The 23,327-nt window shown below is 44.5% G+C and overlaps 2 protein-coding genes and 1 long non-coding RNA gene across 11 annotated transcripts in view; 1 reads left to right on the top strand and 2 right to left on the bottom strand.

Annotated features, from left to right (window-relative positions):
• LOC310757234 (nurim-like) overlaps window positions 1–23,327 on the bottom strand; it is a 131,514-nt gene that overhangs the window by 83,685 nt on the left and 24,502 nt on the right.
• LOC310756461 (uncharacterized protein) overlaps window positions 1–23,327 on the top strand; it is a 148,891-nt gene that overhangs the window by 124,873 nt on the left and 691 nt on the right. For 3 of the 9 annotated variants that reach the window (XM_083600593.1, XM_083600592.1, XM_083600594.1), the window contains one exon: window positions 5,201–8,042. In XM_083600593.1, coding sequence (XP_083456719.1) covers window positions 5,290–7,641 — 2,352 coding nt within the window. In that variant the 5' untranslated portion in view covers window positions 5,201–5,289 and the 3' untranslated portion in view covers window positions 7,642–8,042. Of the gene's footprint in view, window positions 1–3,499; window positions 4,220–5,200; window positions 8,938–12,866; window positions 13,660–17,220; window positions 17,345–23,327 lie in introns of those variants that run through there. The other 6 variants (XR_014544891.1, XR_014544892.1, XM_083600591.1 and 3 more) reach the window with 6 other exon arrangements.
• On the bottom strand, window positions 17,673–23,190 carry LOC310757364. The gene is made up of 2 exons (XR_014545106.1): window positions 22,694–23,190; window positions 17,673–18,022 (listed from the first exon to the last, which is right to left on the bottom strand). It is a non-coding gene; the product is annotated as an uncharacterized lncRNA (long non-coding RNA).

Raw genomic sequence — 23,327 nt, 5'->3', positions numbered from 1 at the left:
GGGGTCCGGCACGCTTCCTCTGCGCGGCTCTGATTTCCCCAGGGACCTCCGACTCCAGCAGAACGTAAACACAGCGGAACAGAAGCAGGGTCGCCGTGTGTGCGCAATAACTCAGGCTGAACGCAGGCTGTCTCCTTATCTTTGTTTTAAGTCTTTATTCCTTAGCAAAACACAACAGTTATAAATCTCCTGGCGACAATGCGCTCATCGCTGCTCTCTCGCAACGGAGCAAAACACACACTCACTGAGACACAGAAAACACTCCCTTTCAGTATTCTAAAACCACGCCTCAGAATGTGAGACGTCACTCAGAACTTCTTAACCCTGTAAGTTCTGGCTCTCCTAACACCTCCTCTCGTCTCGCATCCTGAGGGACAGTGTGAGGACACATCTACAGACCTCTTTGAGTTCAACTCCTTTCCCATTGCCTCTTGCCCCTTCCTGGCTTCTGTCTCAGGCAACTGTTGAACCTCCTCAAAACTCCCAGGTTCGCACTGTGCGAAACCAACCCACGCATTGGTGACCTGAAACCTCTCAGGCGGAATTCCCTTTGTTACCCGAGATGACCGCCTGGGCACAAACTGGGGTGCTCCTTCTGACCCACTGGGGCCAGCAAGTGCGTCTTCCTCATCAGAAGATTCCCCCTCTGACTTGACACGTCTGTGAGCTTTCTCCATTGTGCGGACAGGAGATGAGGGCTCACTCTTGGACACTCTTTTAACAACCTGTGGAGACGCCCTACTCTGTTCAGGGACCTGGTCTCCACCAGCAGGTTCAGGCTCTGGCTCTCCCTCCTCCTCAGAGTCAGACAGACAATCTGAGTGAACGTCAGAGCTCGCTTTGCGCCTTGCCCAACCATCCTGCTCAAAGAACTCAGCCTGTTTACTGACCAGAAGCTTGGTCTGATCACCTTCTGGATATGCAAACCTCCATCCCTTTGTCGTAGGTTCATACCCACAGAAGATCATTTCCTGGTACCTTGGGCCACCCTCCTGCTGCTGAAACTTTGGTACAGGCACCATGGCTCTGCTACCGAAAGCACGAAAGAAATGCACAAGCGGCCTCTTTCGATGAAGCAGGAAATACGGGGTGTCACCTACCACTGAATTGTAGCACCTGTTCATCGTGAAATTGGCTGTCTTTACCGCCTCCCCCCAAAAACTTTGAGGCAAACCAGAGTCACATAGTAGAATCTCTGATGCTTGAACCAGAGCTTTACTCCTAAGCTCTGCCACGCCACTCTCCTGAGGAGAAGTCACCTTGTGACGTATCCCTCTCTGGCAAAAGAAACTCTTTAGAGCAGACCCAGTGACCTCTGAACCTCGGTCACACTTGAACCCCTGCACCTTGGTGGAGAACCTTAGTTCCACCTCAGCAATCCAATCTTTGATCAGTTGTGTTGCCTCCTCCTTAGTTCTCAGCGTGTACGCCCATGAGTTCTGCGTAAAATCATCTGTCAGCACCATCAGAAACCTGGCCTTGCCCAGACTTGGCTGTGGCATACCAAAAAGGTCTGCATGTACAAGCTCAAAAGGCTTTGTGGTTACTCTCTCCACCCTGGGATGATTAAATCCCTTGTTCCTGGCTTTTCTGCAAGCTCTGCAATTCAAAGGTTGACCACATTCTTTTACCCAGCACCCTTTGGTGCACTCTGATAACATCTGAATGTCTTCACAGGAACCATGTGACATTCTCTTGTGCCACACGCAAGCACACGACACATGAGTGTGATCAGTGGCTTTCCCAGCATTCCCCTCACCCTCCAGAGGTGTTTCCAGAACAAAGAGGTTGTTCTGATTCTTCTCAATACGTGCTAGCTGCGTCCCCCCTCTGGAAATTGTACAAACATTTTTCTCAAAACACACCACAAATCCCTCCTGTAAGAGACAAGGTACAGATAAAAGACAATGTTTTATTCCCGGCGACACGTAGACTTCCAGCTGCGCCTGTAAGAAAGAGACAAACAAGGTCCCCATATGGGTCACACGTCTCTGTGAATGATCAGCAAAGCACAGTGTTTTCCCAGCTGAAACAGCTCTGCAGTTCCTTATCTCGACACCAGGTGTCTCTGCGACCAAATGGGCGTTGGTAGCAGAGTCCACAATCCAACGCAGCACTCTCTCCTCACTGGAGTTGTCCTTCTTTGTTGCCTTAGCAACAGACTTCTCGCTGCCCCCGACCTTGGGGCCTTTGCTGCAGGTGTTTTCCAACACTGCCATTGAAGCAGTCAGCTGATAAGCGTTTCCTTCCCCCTCTGGAGCATGCTGCGGTCTCCCACGCCTGCCTCCTCTTCTGGACTGGTTGCCATGGAAACCCGGTTGGTTCCCATGGGAAGCAACTTTGGACACATCCTGCCCTGTCTCCCTTGCTCTCTGAGGGCAGCTGCGACACAGATGGTCAGAAGAATTGCAAACAAAACAACGCCGAGTGGAAAACTTTGCAAACTTGCCTTTGGTCTTCTCTGCCCCCCCAACCTTTCCAGCAGCGCTCCTTGAGGCTTTTCTGATTTTGGGGACGTGGCTTTTGGCTTCTGCTGTGGTTTCTCTGCAAACCCCCTCCAGCTCCTGCCGAACAGCCTGGGCACTCTCAAGACCCTTGGAATGGCCTGCACCCCCACTCTCAGGTGCAAAGTTCCCAGTGGAACAGATTGCCACTGCAACTCTCTTCTCTTCTCTCAGCCGTTCTCCAGCATACAGCTCTTGTGTTGAGGCATTGCAATAGCTTCCCAACACAGTCCCAGCCCCCTCTGGGCTTTCTGGGCGTCCCTCAGCCCCTCCTGGGCTTGGTGCCTCCTCAGAGCAACTCTCAGCCCCCTCTGGCCTGGCTCCCACTGTCTTCTTCAGTGCCTGCCACGCGGCCCAGGGCTTGCTCCCGTCCACCTTATCAAAAGGGACTGACGACTTCTGGCTGTCTGCCATCTTCTCCCGGGGCCCAGCTTACTTACGTACAGTAGTAGCACCTCCCGGTCCAGCAGATCAGATCCTCCCAGTGAGCTCCCTTCTGGGCACAGCTCCAACTGGTTCCAGCCTCTCCTCAGCTGGCTTTTGGCTGCAGTCTTCTCCTCAGCCGGCTTCTCCCACACGCACGAACGTTGCTTATCTCTGCTTCAGGCGTTTGCTGATGACCCCATAACCTGAGCCATTCCCGGGGGGTCCGGCACGCTTCCTCTGCGCGGCTCTGATTTCCCCAGGGACCTCCGACTCCAGCAGAACGTAAACACAGCGGAACAGAAGCAGGGTCGCCGTGTGTGCGCAATAACTCAGGCTGAACGCAGGCTGTCTCCTTATCTTTGTTTTAAGTCTTTATTCCTTAGCAAAACACAACAGTTATAAATCTCCTGGCGACAATGCGCTCATCGCTGCTCTCTCGCAACGGAGCAAAACACACACTCACTGAGACACAGAAAACACTCCCCTCAGTATTCTAAAACCACGCCTCAGAATGTGAGACGTCACTCAGAACTTCTTAACCCTGTAAGTTCTGGCTCTCCTAACAGCTCTTTCCCCTCTCACTGGGCTGCTGCAAGAAAAGGCAGCAGAGGAGGAGGAAACAGATGGGTTTGAAGGCTCTTTCTGCCCCTCTCTCCTGAGCAGAGGGTGTTTGCAGGGCAGGAGGACAGAGGAGGCAGCAGTGGGTGGATCCACCGCCTCTCCCAGGGGGTCCAGATGCAAGCAGGGGGCTTCCTTCTCCATGTATTCAGAGCAGTCCTTTGCAAATTACTGTCTTTCTCGGTGTATAAGACGAGGTTTTTTTACCCAATTTTTAAAGTTAAAAAACATGGGTCGTCTTATACATGGAATATAGCAATTAAATATATAAATAAATAAATGCAGTACTTGCTCTGGCAGTCGCAGCTCCTCGCAGTGGCGAGCCCTGGGGCCTCCATAGTCTGCTTGCCTCCCCCCACTCTGCCCACCCTACAGCTGGGAAGGAGGCTGTAGGCTGTTCGTTTTTGCCATGCAGCGTCTTTCTGTTGCTCAGCAAACTCTGCAAACTAATGGGGAAGGCCACCTGCAAAACAAAGCTGCTGATCAAAGATATTTCTCCCCTCTATGCCTTTCCCATGAAACATCTTGGAGACTACAAATTTCTGCGCTGCTCCTCTTGCGTAACGTTGCACCGCCCGCCTGCTATTCCGTAGCCTCCTCTACCCATGCAGACTCTGTAAATGAAGGGGGAAGGGGAGGAGGCCACCTGCAAAGCGGAGCTGCCGATCAAGGTATTTCTGCCTTTTCTGCGCCTTTCCCAGGCAGAAACCACCTATCAGCTCCCCGATCGCCACCGGCAGCCGCCAATCACGCTCCCGCTTGCTGCGACAAGGGCAGCTGTCTATTGGCTGCCGCAGCAGCAAGCAGGAGGGTTAATGGCAGCGATCAGGCAGCTGCAACGCGAGTGGTTGTGAGCTGCGTTCTGGTGGGTTAGTGATTTTCAGCATTCCCCCCAAATAATCCTCCCCAAAAGCTCAATCCCCCTATTTTCAAAATTTTGAGGCCCCCAAAATAGGGGTCGTCTTATAGACAGAAAAATACGGTAAGTCTCATGTTCCATGGGATCTAGTCTTATCTCCTGAGTTCACACCAATAAAACTCTTCCCACAGCATTCTGTTACGTTGTGTTGGTGTGCATGTTGGGAACCTGTGTTACATGGAGCCATTTGCACCATGTGGCAACTCATGTTCCAGCTTTCAGCTGTATCTTTGTGATTCTCCTATTAGCTGTATTTCTGCCCCAATTGGGGGGCGGCAACTTGCAAAATAACCAGTTATAAAGCACAGACTACCATAACTTCTGTTTTAGAAGCACACTCAAGGATTTACAGAGATACACATTATCACATTTATTGTGGCCCTTTGGGCAACTGCCACAAGGCCATTCCTGCCCATACCATGCCAGCCTTAGGAAGGGAGAAGGGACAGGCAGGCGGAAGGAATTGCCAAAGGTGTTTGAAAATGGGTGGAGGCTCTTGGGAAGTGGGTGCCCAATAGGGGCTTCTACAGAGGCAGCAGAATCCCTGCAGGGGCTCCGAGACTCCCTTGACTTCTTTCTTCCTCCCAGAAAGCTACAACTTGCCTTGGCTTCTGCGCTCCTCAAGAAGCTGAACCTGTAAACCTAGTCAGGATGGACGGAGGAAGATGGTTCATTTATTGTCTTTCCTAAAAGTCTAAGAGGATTTTCTCTCTCCCCCCCCACTCCCAAACAGGTGAGGAAGACGATGGTCAGAATTCTACGGAGCCATCTGTGAATTCATTGGGAAGAACAAAGAAACAGTTTAAATGCAAGGAATGTGGAATGTGCTTTAGACCCTTTGGAAGTCTGAGGATACACCAACAAACTCACACAGGAGAGAATCCATGTAAATACATGGAGTTTGAAAAGAACTTCAGTGAAAGTGGAGACCTTAGAATACATCAACGAACTCACAATAGGGAGAAACCGTTTAAATGCATTGAATGTGGAAAGAGCTTCAGTGAAAGTCGAAACCTTAGAATACATCAACGAACTCACACAGGGGTGAAACCGTTTGAATGTATTGAATGTGGAAAGAGCTTCAGTGAAAGTCGAAACCTTAGAATACATCAACAAACTCACACAGGGGTGAAACCATTTGAATGTATTGAATGTGGAAAGAGCTTCAGACAGAATGCAGCCCTTAGAAGGCATCAACGAACTCACACAGGAGAGAAACTATTTGAATGTATGGAATGTGGAAAGAGCTTCAGTCGTAGTGGAAACCTTAGAAGACATCAACGAACTCACACGGGGGAGAAACCATTTGAATGTATTGAATGTGGAAAGAGCTTCAGACAGAATGCAACCCTTAGAAGGCATCAACGAACTCACACGGGGGAGAAACCCTTTAAATGTATTGAATGTGGAAAGAGCTTCAGTCAAAGTGGAGACCTTAGACTACATCAACGAACTCACACAGGAGAGAAACCATTTGAATGTATTGAATGTGGAAAGAGCTTCAGTGAAAGTAGAAACCTTAGAATACATCAACGAACTCACACAGGGGTGAAACCGTTTGAATGTATTGAATGTGGAAAGAGCTTCAGTCATAGTGGTGCCCTTAGAACACATCAACGAACTCACACGGGGGAGAAACCATTTAATTGCATTGAATGTGGAAAGAACTTCAGTCGTAGTGGAGACCTTAGAACACATCAACGAACTCACACGGGGGAGAAACCATTTAATTGCATTGAATGTGGAAAGAACTTCAGTGACAGTGGACACCTAAGAACACATCAACGAACTCACACAGCGGAGAAACCATTTGAATGTATTGAATGTGGAAAGAACTACAGTCGTAGTGAAACCCTTAGAACACATCAACGAACTCACACAGGGGAGAAACCCTTTAAATGTATTGAATGTGGAAAGAGCTTCAGTCATAGTGGAGACCTTAGAGCACATCAACGAACTCACACAGGGGAGAAACCCTTTAAATGTATTGAATGTGGAAAGAGCTTCAGTCATAGTGGAGACCTTAGAGCACATCAACGAACTCACACAGGGGAGAAACCGTTTGAATGTATTGAATGTGGAAAGAGCTTCAGTCATAGTGGTGCCCTTAGAACACATCAACGAACTCACACGGGGGAGAAACCATTTAATTGCATTGAATGTGGAAAGAACTTCAGTTGTAGTGGAGCCCTTAGAAGACATCAACGAACTCACACGGGGGAGAAACCATTTAATTGCATTGAATGTGGAAAGAACTTCAGTCGTAGTGGAGACCTTAGAACACATCAACGAACTCACACGGGGGAGAAACCATTTAATTGCATTGAATGTGGAAAGAACTTCAGTGACAGTGGACACCTAAGAACACATCAACGAACTCACACAGCGGAGAAACCATTTGAATGTATTGAATGTGGAAAGAACTACAGTCGTAGTGAAACCCTTAGAACACATCAACGAACTCACACAGGGGAGAAACCCTTTAAATGTATTGAATGTGGAAAGAGCTTCAGTCATAGTGGAGACCTTAGAGCACATCAACGAACTCACACAGGGGAGAAACCCTTTAAATGTATTGAATGTGGAAAGAGCTTCAGTCATAGTGGAGACCTTAGAGCACATCAACGAACTCACACAGGGGAGAAACCCTTTAAATGTATTGAATGTGGAAAGAGCTTCAGTCGTAGTGGAGCCCTTAGAACACATCAGCGAACTCACACAGGGGAGAAACCATTTGAATGTATGGAATGTGGAAAGAGCTTCAGTTGTAGTGGAGCCCTTAGAAGACATCAACGAACTCACACAGGAGAGAAACCATTTGAATGTATGGAATGTGGAAAGAGCTTCAGTCATAGTGGAGCCCTTAGAAGACATCAACGAACTCACACGGGGGAGAAACCATTTAATTGCATTGAATGTGGAAAGAACTTCAGTCGTAGTGGAGACCTTAGAACACATCAACAAACTCACACGGGGGAGAAACCATTTAATTGCATTGAATGTGGAAAGAACTTCAGTTGTAGTGGAGCCCTTAGAAGACATCAACGAACTCACACAGGAGAGAAACCATTTGAATGTATGGAATGTGGAAAGAGCTTCAGTGAAAGTAGAAACCTTAGAAGACATCAGCGAACTCACACAGGGGAGAAACCATTTAAATGTATGGAGTGTTGAAAGAGATTCAGACAGTGTGGAGACCTTAATATTCATGAGCGAATTCACCCAGGTGAAAAGCCATATCAATGTATGCAATGTTCCACTCAAGTTTCACTTTTTACCTCACATCAAGAAACTCATAAAGGCGGAAATCAATTTTAAATGCATGGAATCTGTTTGATGTTTTGGTGTTGGTATTTAAATTTGTATACACATATATATGTATTAAAGTAATGAAGGTCACATATACTAGATGTAGAAAAGAAGTTGGAAGTTGTTGCTAGATAAACGGGGAGAGTGTGAATCTGGAATGCTCAAGGTGTGTGATGAATCTGTTGAGTTTTGACCTCCGCCCTTCAATGCCAAAATGATGGGCTGCCCTTGTCTTGTGGATCAGCATCTGTCTGCTTTAGGGAAATGGGGTACCTCAGATGTTGGGAAACAACGCCCATAAGTCTCAGCCCATATGGCCAAGAATGATGGGAGTTGTAGTTCAAAAACTCAAGGGTGGAAAATCTCACGTTTCTTAGAACTTTTCTTTATGAATAATTATAGGTAAAACTTTTGTTGATACAGAGCTCATTTTTTATTCCAGGAGCAGCTGGTCACTTCTGCTTTATAAACAAAGCCAAATATATTGACACACTTTATATTAAAACCAAATTTTAGAACAGAGACAAACAATTTTTTTTAAAAAAACACCCTTTTCTTCTTTACAAACCATTATCTTCTCAATCCAAGATTTGCTTTTCATATGTATAAAAATATTTGGTTAGCAAGGGGGTACAGAAATAATAATAAAAAAGCTACAATAAAAGCACTATCAGCATTTAAAAAGAAATGCTATTGGATCTTCAAGGCATTGAGTTGCAAATTAAGGCAAAGATCAACCATTTCTTCTGCAAGCTGTTGCCCATCCAGTATTTCCCATCTTCTGCCTTCTGAACTATGTTCCTCTGCAAACCACTGGTCCAAATCTATACAGTCCTCCTGCTCCCGGGAAGATTCAGAGGGAGGCTCTCACGAATGCGCCTCAGTGCAGCTCTTCTCAGCTGGGTCCCTGGTTAGGTTTTGGTTTAGGGGAGCAAGCATGGGTCTGGCCCTTGGGTGGGGGCGAGGGGAGAAGGGAAGAGAAGTAGAGGAGATGCTTCTTTTTCCTTGCAAGGCTAGTTCCTGTTTCCCCAAGTATGCGCCTGTAATCAGCAAGTGTGCATTTAGCAGGAGTGTATCCCTTTGTCTTGGAGTGCAAGTTAATTCAGAAGGCATTAGAGCGAAGCGCGTGTATCGCATATGTTAAGTTGATTGCAACCTTTTTTTTTAAAAAAAATTAATATTCTTTATTCATTAAAAAATTTGCATGTCTATACAAACGCATCCATTCTTAAGGAAATTAGCCCTGAGTGCTCATTGGAAGGACAGATCGTGAAGCTGAGGCTGCAATGCTTTGGCCACCTCATGAGAAGAGAAGACTTGACTTCCGGGGTCGGCGCCATCGGTAATGGTGGATTCCCTCTAACTTTGAGGGATTAAGCTTTGCGGAAATTGGGTCTTGCCGCTACGGCGAAGCGGGGACCCCTCTAAAAATCACAGGTGGGTGAAGCCTGTGACCGTGGGACTCGGCGGGCACCTTCAGCGCCCCCCCAATTTGCAAGGGAACCCGACTATGGGCTTCGGAGCGAATGGGGTGAGCGGCGCTGTGCTGAGAACCAACTGCTTCTTCCGTGGAGCGAAGCTGCACAGCTGTTGCCGGAGAGCGCTGACTTTTTTCCTGTGACAATTCGGCCATCAAAACAACTACCTGTGAGTAGGTTAAATCTGAAGATCTGAAAATAAGGGAAACAAGTTTTAATTTGGCACCGAAGCGGGAAGGTTTAAACAGGAAGTCCGCCTTCCGCTTCTTGTAAACAGATCAAAGGAAAGAACTTCTAAGCTAAGACCTGGAAAGTCGACTGAAAAGGACTATAATCCTAACATCAATACAAGAGATCTCCCTCCCTTGGTTGCAGGAGGGGGGGGGGAGGGAGAAGTAAATTTTCCTGCAAAAAGAGAGGAAAGGAAACAAAAGTCCACCGCTTAAAGCCTGGGAACGGGCTGCCAATGGACAATAAGATTGCCGCATTGTGAAGCGAGCTGCTTATGGACAATGTAATTTTTGACAGCTAACTCTGCAAGAGAGATACATTGTTTCTGACTGGTTTCTCCTGATTTTAAGGTAACAGAAAACTAACTGAAATTGAAACTGTTGCTTATTTTGTTAAATGGGGGACTAGAAAGAGTTATTTTAATGCAACAAGTATTGACTGTTACTGTGTCCCCCTAGAGGAAGTTTGAAATTGTTACAACAACTGGCCAGGGGAATTTTCCACTTCAAAACAAACTCTGGCCGTGGGATCGACTTTAAACAATTATATACACAAGGGCACAGAAAGAGATTGATATAGATCAATTTTAAAAAACAAATGGACTACAAAAAATCTCTCAAGAAAATAAGTTAACGTTGAACTATAAAATAACGGAACAGGAGGTAGAAGGTGCTATCCAGAATATGCAACTGGGTAAATCTCCAGGGCCGGACGGTTTAACTTCAAGATATCATAGATCTTTGAAAGATTGGATAATTCAACCACTAAAGGAAGTTTGTAATGGAAAAAAGCACCAGCGCCGTGGAAGGAAGCTTACATTACACTTATACCGAAAACTGAGTCTGAGAAGACACAACTTAAGAACTACCGCCCCATATCTCTGCTTAATGTGGATTACAAAATCTTTGCAGATATTTTGGCTAAAAGATTAAAAAAAGTACTAGTGGAAGAGATAAAGAGCAAGCAGGCTTTCTCCCGGGCAGACACTTGTCTGACAACACGAGGAATATCATTAATATTTTAGAAAAATTACAAGTGAACATTAATACTAAAGCAGTTTTGATATTTGTGGACGCGGAGAAAGCTTTTGACAACATTTCTTGGAGTTTTATGAAGAAAAATCTTCAAGGGATGGGGGTTGGTCAAGGTTTTGGAAATGGTATAGGTGCAGTTTATTCAGAACAAAAGGCTAAACTAATTGTTAACAATGTGGTGATGGAGGAATTTAAGATAGAGAAAGGGACACGACAAGGTTGCCCAATTTCCCCATTGCTCTTTATTTTGGTCCTGGAGGTTCTCCTAAATATGATCAGAAGGGACCAACTGGTTAAAGGTATATAAGTCGGAGCCAAACAGTACAAATTGAAAGCTTTTGCAGACAATCTAGTACTGACATTACAGGAGCCAGAATCTAGTACTAAAAGAGTATTGGAATTGATTCAAGAATTTGGTCAGGTTGCAGGATTTAAGTTGAATAAGTTAAAAACTAAAGTTCTAGAGAAAAATCTAACGCCAATTGAGAAAGAGAGGTTTCAGACGGAGACAGGTTTAACATTGGTTAAGAAAGTAAAATACCTGGGGGGTTAATATGACCGCTAAGAACTTGAATTTATTTAAAGATAACTATGAAAAATGTTGGTCAGAAGTGAAAAAGGATTTAGAAATATGGTCAAATTTGAAGCTTTCCTTGCTAGGCCATATTGCTGCTATAAAAATGAATGTATTGCCAAGAATGTTGTTTTTGTTTCAATCATTGAAAATTTTGGACAAAATGGACTGTTTCAAGAAGTGGCAGAGAGATATTTCCAGATTTGTCTGGCAGGGCAAGAAGCCCAGAATAAAATTTAAAATACTAACTGATGCAAAAGAAAGAGGTGGATTTGCCCTGCCAGACCTTAGACTTTATTATGAATCGACAGCATTTTGCTGGCTGAAAGAATGGCTGCTTCTTGAGAACACAGACATTTTGGATTTAGAAGGTTTCAATAATGTATTTGGGGGGCATGCATATTTGTGGTATGACAAGGTCAAAGCACATAAAGCATTTAAAAACCATATTGTCAGGAAAGCATTGTTCAATGTCTGGATAAGATATAAAGATTTGCTTGAAAATAAAATCCCAAGGTGGCTATCACCGATGGAAGCGAAGGCTCAGAAAAAGCTCAATATGGAGGCCAAATGGCCGAAATATTGGGAGATTTTGGAACAAGAAGGAGATAAATTGAAATTGCAGAGTTTTGAGAAACTAAAAGATAAAGTGCTCCATTATTATCAAATAAGGGAGGCTTATAATCTGGACAAGAAAATTGGCTTCCAGGTGGAAAAATCAAAATTGGAAACAGAACTGTTAGATCCCAAAACTAAGAGATTATCAAGAATGTATAACTTGCTGTTGAAATGGAATACTCAGGATGAAACGGTGAAATCTGCTATGATAGAATGGGCACAAGATGTCGGACATAACATTATGTTGGCTGACTGGGAACAGTTATGGACCACAGGTATGAAATTTACGGCATGTAATGCCTTAAGAGAGAATATTATGAAAATGATATACAGGTGGTACATGACACCAGTCAAGCTTGCAAAAATCTACCATTTGCCTGATAATAAATGTTGGAAATGTAAAGAAAATGAAGGTACATTCTTTCACCTCTGGTGGACGTGCCCAAAGATCAAGGCTTTCTGGGAGATGATATATAATGAAATGAAAAAGCTATTTAAATATACCTTCCTCAAGAAACCAGAGGCCTTTCTCTTGGGCATGGTCGGCCAATTGGTGTTAAAGAAGGATAGAACTTTTTTATGTATGCTACAATAGCAGGAAGAATACTCATTGCAAAGTATTGGAAGACACAAGATCTACCCACCCTGGAAGAATGGCAGATGAAAGTTATGGACTATATGGAATTGGCGGAAATGACCGGCAGAATCCGAGACCAGGGAGAAGAGTTGGTGGAAGAAGATTGGAAGAAATTTAAAGACTATCTACATAAACACTGCAAAATTAATGAATGTTAGAATGATGTTGGCATGAAGTTAAGTGGTTCTAGCAGCAGTGTTATAAAGGAGTATGTAAAAATGGATTTTATCAGATGAGAATGTAAAGATATAATACATTCAGGTAGAGGAATAAGATAAAAACAAGGAGGGAAAAGATTTGCTGATTTAACTAACTGAACTGGAATACAAAAAAGGGAGGTGTGAGGAGGTCAGGGAAACAAGTAAACGAAAGATAAGATATGAAAAGATTGATTTGATTTTAATTGTTTTTTGCTTTTCTGTATTTTGTAATTTTTTCTTTTTTCTCTCTTTTTTTCTTATTTTGCAACTTTTTTGTAATCTTTCTTTAAACTTTAATAAATACCTTTTAAAAAAAAGAAGAAGAAGAGAAGACTCCCTGGAAAAGACTCTGATGCTGGGAAAGATGGAGGGCACAAGGAGAAGGGGACGACAGAGGACGAGATGGTTGGACAGTGTTCTCGAAGCTACAAACATGAGTTTGATCAAACTGCGGGAGGCAGTGGAAGACAGGAGTGCCTGGCATGCTCTGGTCCATGGGGTCACGAAGAGTCGGACACGACTAAACAACAACATACAAACATTATGTACAATCTTTTAACAGGTAGAAAAAACAAAATAATAGAAAATAGAAAATTTATAAAGAAAGAAAAAAATAAAGAATTAAAAAAGATAAGAAACCAAGAAATAATAGTAAGGAAAAAAGACAAAGTTATTTACATAGTAAAACTACTCATCGACACAATCATTCCCATCCTGCTCATTCTACTGTTTGATATAACATTCTTTTTTACACAGGCTTACATTATATAATACCATTTCTTTCTGCTTTGTATACATTCCTTTGATCTTTTTCTTTACAAATATCACTCAATTTCTGCTCATATGGAGTTATTTGTACAATAAAGTTTTACATAATTCTGAAATATTATCCATTCTCTAGTTGTTTTTTGTTTCAATATTCCTCTAACTGATCTCGTCAGCTTTGCTAATTGTAGATATCATAACATGAGTATCTGCCAATCTGTAATCTCTGAGAGCGTTTCATTTTTCCAGCTCCTTCCTATAAGGGTTCTAGCTGCTGTTATACCATACATAAACAATGATCTTAGGACTTTTTAAATTTCTGATGGTAATATACCAAGTAGGAAAATCTTTGGGTTTTTTTTAAAAAGTAATTTTAAATAGTTTCTTAAAGTCGTTCTAAATATCATCCCAGTATTTGCCAATGGCTACACAGGTCCACCACGTATGATAGTATGACCCCTCCTTTTTTTACATCTCCAACAGGTTGATGTTTTCCCTTTATACATTTTAGCAAGCTTTTTGGGAGTAAGATGCCATCTATATACCACTCCCTGCAAGGCCTTTCCCAACTGGCCTAGGGGGCGGGGCCCAGACTCACCCAGCCCTATTTAACATGTATTCTGTAGTTGATCTTTGTAATGTGTTGTTTTGAAATCTTTAAGATAATAGTTTAGTTTTCTGTTACGTTGCTTTGACCGTATACTCTATATTTCACATTTTTCACATTGTTTTATTTACCGTATTTTTCGCTCTATAGCACGCACCCAACCATAACACGCACGTAGTTTTTAGAGGAGGAAAACAAGGAAAAAAATATTCTAAACGAAACAGTGGATGTATGATTTTTGTGGTTCATTCTGTGGCCACAGACATGTGATCTGATGGTGAGTTTGGGGTAGCCCAATGCAAAAATCCTGAGGATCCACGTGGATCTGTGCTTTGTAACCGCATTTTTGCACCACTGCGGCCCCAGGCAACAGTGAGTGCGTGATTTTTTTGGTGCAAACTGTAGCCATGGACATGCTATGTGATCTGATGGTGAATTCGGGGTGACCCAGTGCAAAAATCCTGAGGATCCATGTGGAGCTGTGCTTTGTAACCACGTTTTAAGTGGGGAGGGAAGGAAAGCACTCAAGGGACAAGGAGCACGCATGGAGTGTGTGGAGAAGGATGCTGCTAATCATGCAGAAGAGGGGTTTAAGGGGTGAAGGCTCCTCTCCTCTCCCTCTTTGCTCCTTTAAAGCAAGCAGGCTCTGCTTTTCTTCCTCCTCCCCGGCTCACCCCCCCCCCCGGCTTAGCGAGCTGAAAATCTTTCCTGCTATTTAACGAGCTGAGTGTTGAGGAGAGAGGGACAGAGAGCCTGCTTGCTTTAAAGGAGCCAACCGGACACTCGTGTAAGCGGCTCCTCTCCTCTCCCGCTTTGCTCCTTTAAAGAAACAGGCTCTCTGTCCCTCTCTCCTCCCCTCTCAGCGGCTCTTCTCCCGCTTTGCTGTTTCAAAGCGAGCCACGGAGGAGGGAAGCATTCGCTCCGTAACACGCACAGACATTTCCCCTTACTTTCTAGGAGGGAAAAAATGTGTGTTATGGAGCGAAAACTACGGTATGTTTTTTGATTTAGTATGCTGTAAATCACTTTGAGGTTTTTCTTAAAATTATAAAGTGGTATAGAAATTAAATAAAAGAAGTATAGAGCAGGGATATCCAACATGGGGTTGCTCAGATGTTGGGCAACAACTCCCATAAGCCTCAGCCCAGATGGTCAAGGTTGATGAGAGGTGTAGTTCAAAAGTTCAAGGGTGGAAAATCTCACCCATATACAATCCCGTATACAAATAGCCAATTCAATTTCCTAGCTGCCAGCCTTTATGTGGCCAAAATGGAACCCTTCTTCCAAGGAAGAGAGGGAGGTACCAGTAACCTTGAGGCAGCTCCATTGGTTACGTATATCCAATAAATTTTTAGGTGGGGGGAAAAGATAGCCAAAGCCACGCAATGAGAACTGCACATGGTCTGTGGATACCGAAAACTGGCTGTGGGGGTGGGGCGGTGGTGGACAGCAGGCATGGAAAACTAGAGAGGGATGGATAGCAATGGAGTGTGCTGGAAAAGGGTAATGTTTTGGTTCACAAGCCCTCAGTGCCTCAGCATTTTCTTCCATGTCTTTACTGGACAGGCTGCTCTGGTGCACTGGAGATAGAGAGAGTACCTTGCCTTCAACTTCTTCTCAATGCCAGCATCCACCTCCCATCATCCACAGCCATAGATGACGATTGCTGAGCCTGATGGGAATTGTAATTCAGCAACATCTGGAGGGCCAGAGGTTCCCAAACTTTCCTGCAGGCTCCGGCCTAAGACTGAGTTCATCAGAGTTGGGTCCTTGTTGGCTAAGAGCGCCAGGGATGATGGAGTTGTAGTCCAACATCTAGGGACCGAAGATTGAATGATGCTGGCTTGTAGGACATATTGCTGCCTAGGCTAAGCAGTCCTGGGTCTTGGGAGGAGGCCACAGGTATACTACCTTGAGTTTCATCATGGAAAAAAAGAAGTGAGTGAAAACAAAATGAAACCTATTATTCAAGAATCCAGTCAGTTTGCTAACCTTGACCGTGGCAGAAATGCATTTTCCCACCTTCCCTTGAAACAGCCTTGCCCTACAATGCTGTGTCACAAGCTGTCCATGGCAATGATCCCAGATCTCAGAAGGCAGGCAGTGGGGACGAGTGCTGTGTTGCCCTGTGAGGAACACAAAACGGCACTGGAGGCTGCCATTGTGGGCTCCATTTGTTCACTGTCACCTCCTGATTGCTTGCCTTCTCCACATCCACACCACATTTAAATCATTCTAGTACCACTTCAGTCAGTCATGGATTCCCCAAAGCATTCTGGGAGCTGTAGTGAGTCTGGCTGGCTGTTGCTGCTGCATGTCACTGTTCACTGTTTCTGTGTGTCTGTGAGGAGAATACAGGACACTGCAAAAGACACAGGGTGCCATAAGCTAGACAGAGAGTGATCCCTCCCTATACATGTAAATAGAGACTTCTGTTCAGGAGATTTCTGTATAAAGAACTCTTTATAGAGGGGGAAATGGGGAGGTTGGAGTGGAACCATGTTTGCATAAATATGACAATGAAAAATATGCTTTCCATTAAATTTTTTATTAAAATAATTCATTCAGTTACCCAGAAGAGTCATTAGGCGTTTTTTGCTGTAAGCTACTTTATACATTTTAAGTGGGTCAGGAAACCCTTGATCCCGCTCCTTAAAATACCGAATGGGACTCCTAAATAAATATGCATAGGCCCAGGCTGCACAAAAACGCTTATTTTGTACTGCAGCCCACATCTCAGAATAACAGATAGGCACCATACTGAGATTTCTGTAACTACTCCATACAGGGCATGTTATAAGGTGATAGTAAACCTGCTGCATACATGTTATCTATGTGCTTTGTGGAGTATGTTTGGGGGCTTAGAGGAAATTTCCTCAACTGCAAACCAAAACGTCTTACTTAGTTACCGCATATTGTCTGCTTCTTAGGTGCAAAACAAGGTGGCAGCCCTAATACCTAGACTGGCCCTTTGCAGGATCACATTCCATGGCTTTCCAATGAAGCTGCGTTGAGGAATGTTAATGGATGAGGGAGACTGTTGTTTTTTAAAATGTTTTTATTAAATTCTTGGGTACACCCAGAGTCCCTGTTTTCAAGTCACAGAATCCTTCAAACAAGTCAGTCCTATTCAGAGTGAGACAGTACTGTTCTAGGCAATATGGAGTTGGGGGGGGGGGAAGAATAGTGGGAAGAGAGAGGGAAGGAAAGCGGGAAAGAAATAAACATTTCATTCATTTCTATAGTATGTGAGTCTTTGCGTCAGCGTCAGATAAACAGGTATTTTATTTTTATTGGCAGTGGGAGAGACCAGAGGGCTCAGGAGGTGGTTGGTTGCAGGATATTCGTCAAAGCAATGCCCAATCTCTGTGGTGTTTGAGAGCGACCCCCAATGGCTGTTCACACATGCGAGGGAGCCATTGCCTGCTGCAGTCAACATGTGGCGACCATGTGCATCTAAAATCCCAGGAGGCAGAGACCCAAATCTGGACCGCGACAAGGGGATGGCAGATCTCTAGCTAGGGATTGACCTGTGAGAATGTTTAGAAAGGCAGGAGAGGATTTTTTTTTTTTTATGATATCCATACTAACTTGCGTTAACAAGTTCTATATCTTAGCATAGTTCAAACATTTTCCTTTTCAAATTTTCACAGCAGTAAGCTTGTTGCAGGCCCATCTGAGCCTCGCTATTTAAGATTCCTGATAAGATCCCTTGTTATTCCTCTTTAGAAGTGTAGATACGACAGTCTTACTAAAATCAATATAAAAGTAGTTTATTCATTTTCATTCAGTTCACAATTAGATTCCTGAAGGCAGGCTTAAGTTACAAAAGTATATCTATATCTATACATAAACTATAATCTAAGGGAGTTAGTCCCAAGTGACTGTGACTGAGCAGTCACTTCTCCTAACACATAGAAAAAAACAAAATGGAGAAGAAAGAATGTAGCACACGGAGCATTGTGCTCCTCCACCCAGAATAGGCCACACCTATTTCAAGTCACATGTAGAGGAAGCGCTTGTCCCAGCTCAGGAGGAAAGGAAGTTTTCTCCTGGGTGGCACAAAGCATCCCCTAGCATGTCCACTCTAGGAATGTTGTACCTGGGGGGCCCACTAGGGGGCGCATTGGAAGCGCATTGGAAGATGGCCGACAATACCATCTCTCCGACCCACACGGGGTAATTAAGAGGCTGTTATGGGAGTAGGCAGCCTCCCTTGTTGCCCCAAGGAAATGGGGAACACTGCCCTTGCCTGCTGTGCCCATAAATAACCCCCTAATTTGAAAGAAGGGGGTGAGGGCCCTAGGCAGAATGCCCCCGTGTGGACCTTGGCTCTCCTGGACGCTGTCTCTGATCGCGCACTAGTTGCAGCAATTTGGAATAATTAATTACAAAAGAAGCAAATGCACTTATTTCAAGTGAAGAAGGGGAGTGAAGTCTGCTAATTTAAGTGACCTCTGCGAAAGAAGACGACGGGCTGGAGAAACAGGAATATTTTACAATGAAGATACACCAAGGCGGGGTATGTTGACAACGGGGCTGAATGGGGGGGGGGAAACCTTTTTTACTTTCCTTCTATGTGATTTACAAGAACCCCTCTTCATTAGAACCGTCGGTTGAACTGACCCAAGCAGGATGATTAAGGTCTGTGTGGAGATAAACTTTAACCAAAAGTATGCTTTATGGAGACCGAGAAGCAATAAGAGCTTTTGGGAATGGCGCAGCAATTAATTCGGAGTCACCATCTTGCCAAAGGATTTATAGCCGGGAGGAAGAACGGATTTGTTTTCAGACTGCATTCCTAGTGAATCTCCTCAGAGGTTTTGAGAAAGGAGGTAGATTGGTGAAGATTAATGACGCTAAGACTGTTTTGATGTATGGAAGTGATGTTATATGGAAAACGTCTGGATATGGCTACTGGATAAAAAAATAATATCCACGCAGGATTACAAACTGTTCTAACCAGCTTGCGGAGACTATCAGAGGTCACAAAGAGAAAGTAAAAATATATGAAAATTGTTACGAAAAAGGAGCAATGCAGAAGCAAGCACCAGGTGGCTGGAATGGTAAACAGGAAACTGATGTTATTGGATTGTACCGTGGGAACCAGGAACAGTTTGTAAAGTGCTCTGAGAGCCGGATGTTACCTCAGAGCAGCACATGACCCTGTACTGGAAGTACATGGGTGGAGTTTATTCTCTCTCTGCAGTGGGGAAGCAAAGTGTACAGACATGTTTCTCTGTACTGCTGAAAGACAGGAATAAAGACATGTAGATATATTTCTGTCTGTCTCTTTCCCCCCCCCCGGGAATGGAGGTGGGGGAGGAGTGGTGTGTTCTCCTTCACGTTGAGGAGAATCGCCGATTGGAGACCTCCTTTGATATTGCCGGGAGTCGCAGACGGGAGGTCATAAGGAATCAAGCCGGGCACCTGGAGGGTGGCCAAATTCCTCTGGACTAAGAGCTAAGCTGGGGGCTCTGCTCTTTTGGCTTGGATTCCGACAACTGGTAGCAGACCGATGGATATCTGATCTATGAGAATCTGCATGAGAGGTGAGAGGTCGATGAATCGTTGCCATCCTCTGCACCTAAGGAGATAAAGAAATGCGTCTGCCTGCAGCCAGAAGCTGAAACAGACAGCTGGACACCGAGAGGAGTGTGTTTCAAGGCAACGGAGCCCCAGAAAAGGTATGCTGCATTTTGGGCAAGAGAGAAAAGTGAACGCAGAAAGGTTTAATTTCTGGTTCACAATAGCTGCGTTTGAAAAACAACAGCTCTGAAAGAGCAAGCTTGCATACCAGGAATTCCTGTGGTGAGATAAGGAGTTCCGTCCTGAGCAGGTTGCTAGGCAACGTCTGCCAGTTACTGAGTGGCCTAAAAAGAGCCTGGGAAATCGAAAGTGTATCTGCGCAGCTGTGCAAGGGTTTTGAAAAAACAGCCCAAAAGTTTTGCCTGCCAGTGAAGCAGTAAACAAAGACTTTTGGAGTTTTACTGGCTTGAAAAGTGAAAGCTGGCTTGAGATTGAGTGTAAAGCTGACCCTTGGATTCAGCATGGATGCCAAGAAGGGGGGAGTGCCCCTGAATGCCGTGGTTCTAGAAGAACACAGCCGGCATGCTGCACTGGAAGAAAAGGACAGGGGGAGGGAGGAACGGGGTTCTAATTCCCCCACCGATGAGGCTACTGGAAAGGATGCTGTAGCTTTGAACGTTGTCCAGTGTTACAATTGCGGACAGGCTGGGCATCTTCAGCGGAACTGTAAGAAGCCACGTCAGCCAAAAGGAGCGAAGGGTCGCTCAGCAAAGCCTGAGGCGTCAGGCAAAGGTCGTACCAAGCCTAAGGTGGAACCTGCAAAGGCTTTGATGGCGAAAGGAACCACGGCAGATGTTGGGAACGCGTTTATTATCGACACTGCAGCGACGGTTCATATGTCCCCACACAGAAGACTCTTTTCAACGTTTAAGAAGCAAAGCTTCACTGTGATACAGGCCAACGGTCAGGAGCTAGAAGCGGCCGGTGTGGGGACTGTCTATCTTAAGAGTCTGGACTTGACAATAAACAATGTTTACTTGGTTCCAGAATTGAAGTTCAATCTGCTGAGTGTTTCGCAGATTGCAAAGAAAGGACTGAGACTGTGCTACGATGCTGAGAGCTGCGAGATCTACAAAGATGGAGAGTTATATCTTTCTGCCAAACAGAAGGATGGACTTTATTTGTTGACTTTTGCACAAAGTGATTACATGGAATGTAATTCATCTGTGTCTAACCTAGTTTCTCTTGCAGGTGTGAGCAAGAAGAAGACCGGAGTCAACAGACCATCTAGAGGCAATGCAAGATATTATCTTGTGTGTGTGGATCATTTCTCTAACTATGTCTGGGTTTATGTGTTGAGATAGCCACAGGAAGCCTTGGAGAGGTTTCAGGAGTTTTGTGACAAAGTTAAGAGTGTGCATGATGCTAACATTGATTGTCTATTCCCAGATGAGAAGCAGATTTTTCTTTTACAGGATTTCCAAAAGTTCCTGCAGAAGAAGGGGATCAGACACAAGATTTCTGTTTCAGCAGAAGCGTGGAACAGGGGTGTCTGTGTACGGGTGAACAGAGAATTGCAAAAGGGGATGGAAGCGCAATTGCTAAGTTCACATCTGCCACATGAGTTCTGGGCCGAGTCTTTAATGTCGTTCTGTTATACGAAAGTGAGAAAGGTTTCAAAAGAGTTGGGAAGTTCTCCTTTTGAGAAACTGTTCCACAGAAAACCTTCTGTTGCCCATTTCAAGGTTTTTGGGTCTCATGTGAGGACAGAAGCTCCAGGTGGAGTAAAGAATGCCAGAGGCATTTTTGTGGGGTATGAAAAGGGTCTCTACAGAGTAATTTTGTCTGAATCTGGTCAGGTGATTCTCACAAAATTTCTAGAGAGTGCTCCTGAACAGGAGAGAGTGATGGTACACACGTTTCCCACTGAGGACGATTCAGATGATGATGATTTCACTGATTTCAGCTGTACAGAAAGTGATGACACTGATAGCTCGGAGAGCTCAGTTGTCACAGTCATTGAGAGGAAGTCTCACACAATGGATAGGCCTTCACAACTGAAGGATGAACCACTGTTTACCATTGGAACTAGTTCTCCAAAGGGTCCTGAGACTGGACCAGTGAGCAGAGAGGATCAGCACCTCATACGTAGGTCTGAGAGAGTTACAAAGGGTCAACCACCCAAGAGGTACTCAAAAGAGTTTGCTAACTTAGCTGTTGCATGTGTAGCTGTTGTAAACAACCGAGGACAGGTTGGAGCTGTGTCTAAGTCAGAGACAAAGACACAACAGAGAGTTGCTAGCCAAGGTAATGCAGATGCACTCATTCCTTGGAAACCAGACAACCAGAGAGGTACACTGGGGAAACCAGTGGCGGGGAGTTCCAAGGGTGGAACTGAAACAACAGGGGAGTGTTATGTGTATAACAACTGTTTGTTTTCTTCTCTGGATAATGCTTTGCTTGCTGCAACACGCATTGATTCTTTTGGGGGAGGATGTTACGAAAAAGAGCAATGCAGAAGCAAGCACCAGGTGGCTGGAATGGTAAACAGGAAACTGATGTTATTGGATTGTACCGTGGGAACCAGGAACAGTTTGTAAAGTGCTCTGAGAGCCGGATGTTACCTCAGAGCAGCACATGACCCTGTACTGGAAGTACATGGGTGGAGTTTATTCTCTCTCTGCAGTGGGGAAGCAAAGTGTACAGACATGTTTCTCTGTACTGCTGAAAGACAGGAATAAAGACATGTAGATATATTTCTGTCTGTCTCTTTCCCCCCCCCCCCCGGGAATGGAGGTGGGGGAGGAGTGGTGTGTTCTCCTTCACGTTGAGGAGAATCGCCGATTGGAGACCTCCTTTGATCTTGCCGGGAGTCGCAGACGGGAGGTCATAAGGAATCAAGCCGGGCACCTGGAGGGTGGCCAAATTCCTCTGGACTAAGAGCTAAGCTGGGGGCTCTGCTCTTTTGGCTTGGATTCCGACAAAAATAACAACAAGAGATGTGGAAAAATAATAAGAAAGGACTGGATAGTACTGTGAACATCATAAGGTTAGATTTGTGGACATTAAAACAGCAGTAAGAAGCAAGAAGTTGATTGGATCCCTTTGGAACTTGAAACATGGGTACCCCCAACAAAAATTTAAAATTCGGCTGTGTAATTTGGAATTTATGTAATTTGGTTTGATTTGATGTGATTGGTCGGTTAATAAAAAAATATTCTTTAAAAAAAAAGGAATGTTGTACCTGACTGCTATGAATTTCATATCCCACAGACCCAAGCTCCTCCTGCCCACTGACCAGAAAATGTCCCCCACAAAAAAAGCCCACCCTGAGATTCCGTCTCCTTTCGTTCTCCAATTTTACAAGGGCAAACTCCTATTATGCAAGAAATTGCTTAATAAAAATTTGTGGTGGTGCCCTCATTGTGAATAAGTGAGGTTCATAGACCACAGAATGAAAGAGTTGGAAGGGACCAAGGGGGTCTTGTAGCCGAACCCCCTGCAATGCAGGAATCTTTTTGATAAGGTGGGGCTCGAACCCACAACCCCCAGAGTCTCATGCTCTACCAACTGAGTTATCCCAGGACTCGGATCAAATTCAGCCGATAGGATTGCAATGAATCGGGAGCAAAGCTTTTGTATGAATATATTACCTCAAGTTATTCTGATGCTTCCAAATGCACTGGTACAAATAAATTTTCAGACTGAACAAGTGGTATAATTACTGTTGTTGTTGTTGTTGTTGTTGTTGTTGTTGTTGTTGTTGTTATTCTCCAGGCAATTTGGATGACTTCCAGCAAAATATAAAAACATAATAAGACATCAGACATTAAAAACTTCCTGATTCTGCTTCTTTGACAGAAGCCGACAGGGAACCA

Source organism: Podarcis filfolensis, assembly GCF_964270895.1.
Source record: "Podarcis filfolensis genome assembly, chromosome: 2".
NCBI classification, from domain to species: Eukaryota; Metazoa; Chordata; class Lepidosauria; order Squamata; family Lacertidae; genus Podarcis; species Podarcis filfolensis.
Note: the sequence above shows the minus strand (reverse complement) of the source record. Positions and strands in the feature narration are given on the sequence as shown.